The sequence below is a fragment of the Mytilus trossulus genome, chromosome 9 (assembly GCF_036588685.1).
Source record: "Mytilus trossulus isolate FHL-02 chromosome 9, PNRI_Mtr1.1.1.hap1, whole genome shotgun sequence".
Lineage (NCBI taxonomy): Eukaryota > Metazoa > Mollusca > Bivalvia > Mytilida > Mytilidae > Mytilus > Mytilus trossulus.
Window position 1 is genome coordinate 31525410 of NC_086381.1, and position 12813 is coordinate 31538222.

Genomic DNA, 12813 nt, shown 5'->3' on the forward strand with positions numbered 1-12813 from the left:
TTCGCCAAAATGTCATGTGCTCATTTTTCTTCTAGTAACATAGAGATGTTCATCATCTATTTGAGCTTTTATGCGAATGTGAGCACCGTCATTCACACTGACTGCGATTGAAACAAGTTGTATTTTCATTAAAAACAACCCTTACATGATATGTTGTTGTCCATTCCTTTGATGTGTTTGAGCTTTTAATTTTGCCATTTCATTAGGGACTTTCCGTTTGGAATTTTCCTCGGAGGTCAATATTTTTGTGATTTCACTTTTTATATATGATCGCAGTCTTAACATTTGTCAATCCGGAGGAATATCTACAAACTAACTTGTTCAAGTCTACTTCATGTTTCTTGTCATTTGATTTTGTTTTTTAGATAGTTTAATTTGATTAGTTAATTGATAGATTTTGTTTTTGCAGTTATTTCATTCATAATGTTTGATATCCGTTCTTCAAAACCGATACATTTAAAACAATACCATAGCGGTAGTATTAATTTAGCAATAAACCGGTTTCAGATACGTGTTTTATCGGTTTATTCGTATTTTTTGTTTGTTTTTCTACTGCTTATTCTAGCAATTTTACGAAATTTTCCTCTGATCATACTGACTGATAATTACCTTTCTCAGTACAGTAGAATATGAAAAATAATCGGTAGAAACTAAGGGCACACGTGCTCGATGTCAAATGAAATTAACAACGTCTTCAGAGGTATAATATCGATAAAAAAGATTATTATTGGTCAACTCAACTCGATTGCTTTTCTCACTTTTGCCGTACCGGCTCAAGCGAGAAAATCAATCTCGTTGAGATGATCAACGATAAATTATAACTAGATTAATTAAAGGATTGGTTTATATAATGATATGCAACTCTTCACAAATTACAACACTTTAACGTTACTCATTAGAAAACAACCATAAAGTAATTCTAACCAATACATTGTTGGCGTGTTTATTTTATGGGTAATTTTTTTAAACCTGCCTAGTTAGTTCGATTTAAAGTTTGGTTTGAATGTTTTTAAATTAGACCTCTCCCCACCCAGAGACGTACCGCATGTTGGGAATTATAATATCGTATATCAAGAAAATAAAAATAGAATCCTTAAAATCTAACAAAAGTAAACTCAAATCAGATCACCTCCATTTAAGAAACAAACATAAATTTCTGTTTTAAGCATAAGTTTTCAGAAAATAACTTGAATTGTAAATGGGAATTTTGCATAAAAGTTAAGGATTTGCCCATAATATGTATTGCTACCATTTAAAATATCCATGTAAAAGATTTCGAAGGTCAGTGATGACTATTTTGTACTTGTTATGTACAAAGTACTGAAAATTTGAATATAGATATCAGTTGAAAACTATTTAATTCTTCTTTAATTTATTTCTTATTGATTTTACCAGTAAGTAGTAATTTCAACATCATTTTAAAAGATTTATAAAGTTTTATTGATTCAAAAGGCATGTTAACAAGCAAAGATCGATGTTCTTTTCATGTTTATTTGAATGGTTGAACACACTTTTATTGTAGGAAATATAGTACAGAGCGCGTATATTGGATACACTACACTTTCCAAATCATCGCAGGTTTCTATAAATGTCATTTCAAAGTGTTAAACAGTGTTAAGAGGGTGTATACATGATATAAACAAAACGAACTTTTAACTCTTTCAGTTCATCAATACATTCCAATTAAATGTTCAACAGATCTATTATACGAACAACATTGATAATATAATCACATGTGAAGTAACATGACTTTTACTTCTTGGTTGCAAATAAACATCATTTCAAAAGTATTTAGATAGCTATAAAGCCAATAACCTTTAATCTGCTACTTTAGCTGAGGAAGTATGAATTGTATAAAATATCGGAAAATTAGCTACAGGGCATAAAATACAATTGAGAGCGTGCAGTCCATTACTTAAGCGCATTTTTTGAAAAATTTAATGTTTGTTGTCTTTACCGACAGAAAATATATATAACTACTGATAAACTGCTATTCTCTAGATTTGCATCTGCTATAAAGATAGCCAGGGGGTTTACCTTACCATTTCGATTTTTCTAGTATCATTTTAATAAAGGCTTTCCGATAAACTAGTAAGGCCATTGAATCCTATATTTGGTACAAAATATTTTGCAAAACTAAGACAAACCTTTATACAAGATAACAAACCTACAAAAACATTATGTTTATTCTCATGAGGGAGATAGCATATATATAGCAGCTTGAAAGGGAAAAAAATAGAGAGTAATTTCCATAGTATAGCTAGGTTTAATCGTTACGGTGAAACTGAGAATGCTATAACTTTCAACAAGCATAGGTAACAAATTCACATTTTACACAAAGTCATTAATTTGAATTTAAGTCATATTACAATTAAAACCATTGAGCCCAAGAAACATTTCATTTTGAGATAAATGCGTTAGTCTAGAATGCATTGTCTCTACAAAAATAGTAATGTCTATTTGATCGACGTTTTCTTACTTATCACTTGAAGAAGGTATACTATGATTATAATATTAATAAGACATTATATCGTGCATCAAATCATTTCCTCTTGCATGATCTACGTTCTTTCACAAACCCTCGTATTACCTAAAATGGTCGTAATGCTAAAACTTCACATTATCATGAAAACATAGAGATAAATGTTATTCCCATAAGGTGATATACTGTAACATTAAAGTGACGAACAAAAAGGAAATTTTTTGTATATCAAAGTTCATGCCTGTAAATCTATAGAGTGTTTAAACCCAATCAAACAGTTTCAGTATTTTAATGTTTGAGACACTGAAATGCTTTACTTTAAAGCATCTAATTGAAGTTATGTCTTTCCCGGAAGCACGAACTATTACGAGTTCACTAATAACTTCTTCTGTCTGTGTGTCAATTATTGCTGTTATTTTAGTATCTGTAGTACAAATTTAATGGTGTGTTGAGAATATCAGTAAAAAAAAACTGAACTTAGATGACATATTTTTTTTAATTCTTATAAGTACATGTATGTCTACATACATTGCTCAGTGATGTATGTCTCATTCATTATTTAACTTAAATCAATAGTAAAGCTAGAAATATAACTTACAAATGAAGAAAATAATTGTGTTCGTTGACAGTTTAGTTTATGTCTTTTCTTGTTAATGTGGTTTCTGTAAAGAAAACTTAGATACTCTGACTAATTGTTTTTTTTTATTTCTGTTAAACTCTTTGACGAATTATATTTCAAAAGTTCATTTAAGTTAGTAATGAAAACGTCTTTATTTTCCTTTAGTTCAGAATTAGTGAAAACATTACAAATTTGGAACCTTCTTAGCTTTGAACAAGTGTAATATACTTAACATCTCTTTCTGTTATACTTTAAAATAGAGCACGCCGATGATCAATACATGTACCTGAATATAATATACAAAAGACAACAGACATGAAGAATATGATGCTGAAATACTATTTAAAAAGAACTAATGAAACAAAACATAATATTAATATTAATACGAAATGTTTTAATGGTTATTCGGAATGTATAATCTGAATGTATGCAATTTCCATGTTTTGTATAGTTGCATTTAGTTAATTATAAATACATTTTATTTATTCGATGACAATATGCAAACAATAAAACTCTTGTAAATAAAGGCAACAGTAGTATACCGCTGTTCAAAACTCATAAATCCATGGACAAAAAACAAAATTGGGGTAACAAACTAAAACAGAGGGAAACGCATTAAATGTAAGAGGAGAACAACGACACAACACCGAAACGCAACACACACAGAAACGGACCAAGCATCAGACAAAACACCACGAGAATAACAAATATAACATAAAAACCATGAATTTGGGATAGACAAGTACCGTGCCACGTCTTATCTCCATATCTCAAAAATAAGAGAAAACACAAACGACTCAACGTTAAAATGTAACAAATATCAAATACGAAACCAGAATAAATATTATATATAATATAATATACCCTGCCACTTTCGTGTTTTTGTTTTATCTGTTTATATTTTGTGTGCTTTGTGTCGAGGTTAAGCCTTTTTAACTGATTTGTATAGTTTGTTTCTATGTTGTGCTGTTACACCACTGTCCAAGGTTAGGGAAGGTTGAGCGCTATAAAAATAACAATTCGTGAAACCACAGAAGAGGAACCATTACTCTCACAGGCAAGACACAATTACAAGTAGTAGACATACTAATATATAAGAATGATGAGATTGATAGCTTATTTCTATTTGGAGTTATCTACATGTCAGTATGTTGCCCTGTCGCTGTTGTCTGCTCTACGGTCGGGTCGAGTTGTTGTCTCGTTGACACACTCCCCATGTCTCATGTCCATTCTAAATGTTATCAGACAATTTAATTTAGTACTATAATTGAATGTCACAACTTTCAAACAATCGTTATGAAACTGACCTACATGGAAACACATAGCAGCAAAATTGATAATTATTTATTTACAGTTGTGGTTGTCATATTGTATAGTGATGTCAATCATGTTTCACGGCAGTGTATGATGGTGTGGATAGGGATACCAACATAGAGAATAATGGGTCAAATCTACAGAAAAGTGGTCAAAAAAATACTAGGGTGCTATACAATATAACAGAGTGAAGAGCAAACTATTTAAGGAAAGGGGATAAATGAACTTATTAATAAAGAATACAGAAAGTAATTAACCTTTATTCAGAATCTCACGTCAACCATGTCTTAATATAATATTTGTAATAACAAAAGTATACTTAAAAGATACAACAAACCAATTTCACATCCATGTTATTTAATATGTAAATTGAATTATTGATATACTAGTATATCTTAAAAATTAATTGAATTTCTATAAGATATTTGTTTAGTTTCATTTTTTGGGTTTGTTATATCAATAACAAGATGTGGTATGAGTGCCAATGAGACAACTTCTCACTCAAGACACAGTGCAAGAAATGTTAACAAGTCTAGATCAATTTTGTCTTTAACGGCAAGCTTAATATAATTGAGCACAGTGGGTTCCCATAAAAATACCGATTGAATATAAAGAAGACATGTCTAAACACAGTAATAAAGCGTCTCGGTTGTGTGCGTTTCATTACGTTATTTGCTTTTAAAAATCGGGGTGGTTTTAATTTTTATTAATTATGGTTCATCTTCCAAAATTCAGATATTTGCATCTACGTACCAGAAAGTTCTTGGTTAATGAAAAAAAAGGTTGATCTCATTAATTCGACCTGTCTAATGTATTTTGTATTCATGTTTTAACTCCTCGAAAGGTTTTATGAGAAATATATTATCTGTCTATCTACGATTAAAAATTAGGGATATTCATGAATAGGATACATGTAATGACTTCAGTTAAAGTTTTTGATTTTTTTTAGTACCTACATTGTATACATCTGATTCAAAACCCACCAAAAGTATGTAGTTACCCACACATTATATGTACTTTGAAATGCAGTTTTCATTTGTTACAATAAAGATGCTGATTATCTGGAAAGTGGTTTCGTGGGGCATTTAGCAGACTTTGTAATATAACATTGTTTGTAATATATTTATTGACTAGGTTTCAAAAATTACTAAATCTGTAAATTTCTTTATACTTTTAAACAGTACTTTAATAAGAATATTTTTGTATAATAATAATGAACATTATTGATAGAAATTGGCCTTCCTTTTTTTGATATATTTCTTTGAATTTTGCTTTGAATTTTGCGTTCATTGCAATCCTTTTGGGATTCTGCCAAATTCTGAATTGATATTGCATTGATGTAAAATTGCACACTATTATTCAATTAAAAAATAAACAGTGCAATTTTCTTTTTTACCAGATTTGAATGTCTTCCTGCAGCTTTGAATTGTAATTAAACGTCAAATTATCTTTGACATCGCGTGAAAGCTGAAAGCTATGCCATTCAAAATCTCTCCAAATGATTAAAAATGCTTTTAGATAAATTGCGCTTTGGAAGATTACTGTTTTGCACAATAATACCGAACACAATTTGTACTTTTGAATTAGTAAACAATATTAGATAAAATTATCCAGTGATTAAATTTCATGCTTTCATACACGCAAGTAATTTTTATCTGATTTCTTTCGTTACAATTGAAGACAATAACAATCAAAACCAAGAAGTAAACAAAGCCTCATCAAACCAAAAGACATTTACATCTATAGGTACAAATAATTAATAAGAAACAAAACGAACTCCACTTAAACCCGGGAGTGAAATCAGGTGCTCCGGAAGGGTATTTATCTGTTCAGCTTGGTAATGATAGAAGGTTATTATGCCAGTGACTGAGGAAGAATATCATATATCGTTTAATATGAAGAAATTTCCGGAAACATGACTGCGAGTCGTGTAAATTGAAAGTAAAGGCGATATAAATTTGACTGTTTTCTTTTTATTAAAAGATGTGGATATTCAATTAACCAAATTGGTACATATGAAATGTTAGCATTGTCAATTTTCAATTTACTATTTGTACTTAAGAGTACCAATATATTTCAATTTCAACAGGTCTTCATATGAAACGATCGGGAGTTTTGAAAAGTTTTGAAAGATAGATACAATGTACACAAATATTTTTCAGTTGATCAAATACCCGAATTACAATTCGAAATGCGAAAATATTACAAGAAAAAAATATACAACAATTTTAACACACATATTCATTGTTTAAATGGTGGTATTCTAGTCCACCTTTATCTATTGTGCTACTTTTATTTTTAAACTTTATTTCCATGTTAAACATATTGTCTTCCTAGTTTTAACACTCTCACATAACTACTGAGAACCGACTTTGGACTAAGCTTGTGATATGTAGTGACTTAACATCTTCTTGAGATGTTTATTTTTAAATTAATTTTTTTATTGTGTGTACTGTCTGCGTTATTTTAAAAAGCATGTGACTTTCAAAAAGAGAGAAAATGCCAAAGGTCAATATAAAAATAAGTTATGTTTGAAAAAGCCAGACAAAACCATTCATAAATAAACAGGCACTAGTAAACGACGAAAACAAACACAACAAAAGCTGGCGCTCAGGGTTCTTTGTGATATTTTTACGAGATTTGTTCGAGATCACCCTGTTATTTTGGATTCGTGTTGCTCAGCCTTTTAATCGTTTTCTATGCTGTGTATTGTCTTCTGTTGCTTTTTTAATATCTCTTTTTGTTTTGCAGCGTCCTTGTTAGTTTTTTTTCGACTTAACTTTTAATCAATACGAATCCAGAGCATATGGAAAAAAGACTATTATAATTCTAATATTCAATAGAACTTAAACACAAGGGCATTTACTTCCTAAATGATTGTTGATTTTGTGACACAAAAAGTGCGTCTCACTGAGGAAAATATTTTCGATTTTTTAACATCCACCTCGAGCGAATCCATAACTTAAATGCAATTTAGTGGCTCAAGCATGATGACTGAGTAATAGCTTCTATGTTTTAATCAGAAATGAAACATAGCGGAAGTAATTGTCGAAAATGTTATCTAATGTACTGCAGTAAAATAAAATTTTAAGCAAGATTATGTTGTTTTTCTAAAAATTGTCCAGAACGGTTAATCTTAGTTCTTCTAAATAAATTATGGAAAAAAATTAGATAATGTGATTGTAAGATTGCTTTGAATATGACAAAAAATTATGGTTTTGAGATTTATTGCAAATAAAATCATTCACATTTTGAATAAAACATAAAAATATTACATGATAGTCTTATATTCGTTTGCATTTCAAAATCTTAACCAAATTCAAAACATAGTGGATGGTTCCTGCTTATTCTATTTAAATAACAGTAACAATGCAAAGTGTAAAGTTAGGAAATATACTTTTTTATAACTACAATGTATAGTAAATTTGCCAAGTGAATATTGTATCTTCCAAAAACCAAAATATCACAACAGACGCAGAAACCAATTTCTTATTCCGAACTTAATATTAGACAATAAAGAAGCCCTTCACGTTTACAATGTAAAATTGAGGATGGAAATGGGGAATGTGCCATGTGTTTGCTGAAACATTATAATATAATAAACGTAAGCATGCAGCCACATTTTTAAAGTGAGTTAGATAGAGAGTACTAGGTTAATTTTGTGATTTTTTATAACGGAATTCTTGTGTTTTAATAACAAGGAATTTAAGTCTTTAATTTGACCTGTTGATACTGTATATAATGCTTTCTTGTTATTTTTAATTTATTTGGATCTTGTCTGTATACCAGCTTTGATTATTTGTAATATCTTCAATTTTCACTTATTCTTACTACATTTGCATAATTTTCAAGATTTTTTTTTTTTTTTTAAACCGGTTTTTTTCTAAAGTGAATATTGATCAATATTTTCGTAGTGTTAAATATTTCTCAGTGGTGTACATGTCTTGCCATGGCTTTATTTGAACTTGTTTTTTTGCTAATTGGTCTTGAATGTTTGTCTCATATATTTTATTAACAGTGCATGTGTATTCAGATATCCCAGATCAAATTTATTCGTTCATTGTGTATTAATTTACGTTTTTTGATTGGGTTAAGTCTGCCAATTGATATTTTATCGTGTGTTTTTCTATGTTGTGATGTTATGCTATTGTTTCAGAAAAAAAGGAGAAGGTTTGGATCCATTAAAACGTTTGATCCCGCTGCAAATGTTTGCACCTGTTCTCAGTCAGTAATCTGATGTACAGTAGTTGTCGTTTGTTTATGTAATATATAAGTGTTTCTCGTTTCTCGTTTTTTTTTTTTTTAGATTAGACCGTTGGTTTTCCCGTTTGAATGGTTTTACACTAGTAATTTTGGGACCCTTTATAGCTTGTCGTTCGGTGTGCGCCAAGGCTCCGTGATGAAGGCCGTACATTTACCTATAATGGTTTACTTTTTTTTTTTAATAGTTATTTGGATGGAGAGTTGTCTCATTGGCACTAACACCACATCTTCCTATATTTGTTAACCATATTCTTCTGTAATATGTCTGCAATGCGATTCTAAATTTTTATTAGACCCAGTGTATATTCACGAAACCGTTCATCAAAATAAATCATAGATTACTGTAATATATCAATGTACACTGAAAACAAAGTCCATGCATCCTTCAAAGAAGCACTGAAGGACCCATATCACCAGCGTTTACGACGCACTAAAATTTTCTTAAGTGACATATTCTGTTGGACAGTGATTTATTTAAAAAAAAATTGCATATTTTTTGTTTTGGTCATCATCATTGTAATGAATTACCAGTCATATAAATACATAAACTCCTTAAAACATTTTTATAATTGAATTAAAAGTAAAAAAAGCTTCAAAAGAAAAGTCTAGAAAACAGGTTCTATTTGACAATAAAAGAGTGCTAATAAAAAGTCCAACTTTTTGTGGTGCTGTTTCACACAAATATTGGTTAGCCTTACGTGTCCGAAAGTATTTAGATTGGATGTATGGATAAGTGAAAAAAACATTTACACATTTTCCGTTAAATATGTGTCGAGGAAAATTCGCATCTTTTAATGCAAAATACACCTGGTTCTACAGAACATCACTCGTTTACATTGTGTAAGGAATGTATGATCTAGGCACAAATACACAAACGGATTTATAATGTTGTTGAGTAGAAAACTTCTTGATAAAATAGGAATAATTCCTTGGGTTATACTATCCGACTTGTACTGACCATTTGAAAGGGCAGCGACCATTTTCACTGTTATATAAGGTAAATAACTTAAAATAAAGGCAATGCTCAAAACAAATGCTGTCTTAGACACTCTTCTTGATTCCCGATTTCTTTGCGAAGTTTTCCGTTGTCTTTGGGGGGATTTTATACCGGCCCCGGAAGAGTTATCTTTATTTTTTTTACTAACAGTTTTACTTGAAATGCTACTTTCATCTCCTAATGTAACTGTTTGAACACCACTTTGCTCATTAGGGATGTTTATCTGCGCTGATATATGTATAGAACTTGTTGACCTGAAATTCCCTTTTCTTCTGAGTTTATTCCATATGATCGCATATATCGTAATTAATGAAGAGACACATAGTATAAACCCTACAAGCAACACAAAACTGTAAGCAAAGGGATGTGTTGTGCGCTTATAGCTGTCGGCTATACCGCAGTCATACCCAGTTATATTGTTTTTTCGTTGTTTTAAATTTATTCCACTTAATATACCTTCAGGCCAGGAAACTGCTGTTACAAAGCTCCCAAGAATAATGACACAAACCAAAGCTTGACGTGTTGATAAAGGAACTTTTAATGGCCACCAAATTCTATATAGTCTGTTAGCGGACATCATTACTAGCAAAAGTGCAGCCATTACAGATAGATGAACACTAATTACTTTGAACGACTTACATGCACTCTCTGAATAAAATGTTAACTGGTGTGTCTGCTGGTAAAATTCAAAAGGGATATGTATTATGCACATAAAAAAATCTACAATAGTAATGGTACGAATAAAAGTCCAGTGTGCTCCTTCGAGTTTCCATAATGATCCGAAATATATAAGAATTACCAAAGTATTCCCAGGTATCCCGATAACCACGACTAATGATAAGTAAACTATTGTCGGAATACGTTCCATCAATTCCTCCGTATTCAAGGTCTCCAAAGTAATTGGTGCCTCCGAAACATTCATGATAACTCGCTCTTATGAGGACTTAATTTTTAAACTTCATTAAATCGTTGTCTAAAAAGTAAACAGAAAAACATTATTATGATGCACATTTATTTTACATTTCAAAATGAATGCAAGGTAAACATACATAGCTTCCCGGCCAATAATATGTTATTTTAAAAGAGAAATTACCCGATGATAACATATAAAAGGATGTGGTACGAGTGTCAATGAGAAAACTCTCCATCCAAGTCATAAAGTACATGGCTTCGTTAATTAATTCATTTAAAATGCTCCGTTAATTAATTTATTTAAAATGTTCTTCATATGAAAGTCAAAATAGTTATAAACTTCGCATGATGATAAAATTGAGAGACTTTCTAACATATAAATTGTTATTTGTCTTCTAAAGCTTACTATTAAACTGTTTTCAATTGTTAAAAGTTGAAATTGTTATACATAACTCAATCATATTAAGACATATTTTTAAAAGAAACCAATAGTCTGTGGAAAATAATCGTGAATCACTTTAATATCAGCTAACACTTTGATCCAATCAATCTAGTAACTAAAACATGGTTTGATTTTTATCCAATGTACTTAGTTTATATTCATATTTTAAAAATACTTCAGACTAATGGAATTTGAAAAATTAAAAACAAACCTACCGTTCTTCAAAAGATTGTGAACGTTTTTACTAAGGACAGGAAACAAGGAAAATAAAAATCATTTGTTATGTTATGCAACGCTTACATTATATAAAAAGGTTAAATATTTCCATATAAGGAGGTTGTTTCCGTTTCGGATATAAGTAAATAACGTGATTTTACAAACACAGATATCTATACTTGATTATATATATTAACTGCACATTATAAAACTTAAATAATTGTCATCAAATGAAAAAAAAATTAGTGACATGTACATACGCTCAATTAAATACCAGTACATCACTTACATGTAAGAGTATTGTATATTGTAAATTACTAGTAGCACATTGATGGTAACATGTTGAAATATATGTAAAGCGTGTATATCACTAATCTACTTGAAACTGAATGCAATACTTTGTCAAAATCAAAGCTGAGTTATAGATAGATTGTATTTCTACAAACTGACTTAAGACTGAGATCAAGGTCTTTGCCTAACAAAGCAATTTACTTTTATTAGATTTGTTGATTGTGATGAGCTCGTTTATGATAATCAACCTTTTTGCATACCCAATGATCACTAAACAACGACTTAAATGTGCAAATATATAAAATGATCATGGTCAGCCTCAATTAAAATAATTTAAACATATGTGTTATTCTTCATGCCTGTTAAGCTTCGAACAATTCAGTATTCATCTTTAACAAAACAGTTAATTGACTTGGTTTAAACTTACCTAATAAAATATTTTAGACAAAGACACAAACTTAGTTGAAACAAATATTATTTACCGTAATAACTTAAGCCACTTTATTTAAACTTCAAATTTAACATAGTTCTGTTTTTTTTTTACAGCATATATACTACTTAAAACTCTTTATCGTTGACACCTTGAACTGATGTGCGTTCTGTAACTACAATAGCTGTCACTTAACAAACTTTATATTGCTTACGGAAACATATGCAAATACGTTTCATATGCAAAAATAACTCCTACAAACAGGAAATCGGAAATGTTTTCAAATGTAACCAAGTTTAGTAAATACGATTATTTTGTCAATACTTTTTAAATATGCACAGAGTTTAAATATCTAGTGTGTCTCATTTAACAAGCAAAATTTATGATATGTATGTTTAAGTCAAAAGCGTCGTTCTACACAATGAATCAAAACATGAAAAGTAAATATGAATGTGACGTTTATGCTTTGGATTTCAAATATGTTGGCCACAAGCATCACTGAAGAGACATGTATTGTCGAAATGCGCATCTGGTGCAAGACAATTGGTACCGTACATATTATTATGAATAGAATTTATTTTTCAAATATATCAATGTATAAATTGCCCAGGACTCTAAGAAGTAGCAGAAAGAAAGGAAAAACAGATTGTGTCGACTTATTGGAACTGTATAAGTGGTGAAATACCATAGCCCAATTATGGAGGTTCGAGGGTACAAAAAAATTAGCAAAAATTGAAATATTTTTTTTCCATTACCAATTTTATGTTCTTACACTATTAGTTGTTACTTCATGATATGGTACAAAAATCAACTAAATAAATCAATTCGTTTTGACCCCAGATGACTT

General features: G+C 30.2%; 1 protein-coding gene across 1 annotated transcript; it reads right to left on the minus strand.

Moving 5' to 3' along the window:
* Window positions 1–9182: 9182 nt before the first annotated feature.
* LOC134683813 (alpha-1A adrenergic receptor-like) lies at window positions 9183–11325 on the minus strand. The gene is made up of 2 exons (XM_063543117.1): window positions 11245–11325; window positions 9183–10648 (listed from the first exon to the last, which is right to left on the minus strand). The coding sequence occupies exon 2, from the start codon at window positions 10595–10597 to the stop codon at window positions 9470–9472; it is 1128 nt and encodes a 375-aa protein (XP_063399187.1). The 5' UTR covers window positions 10598–10648; window positions 11245–11325; the 3' UTR covers window positions 9183–9469.
* Window positions 11326–12813: the final 1488 nt, after the last annotated feature.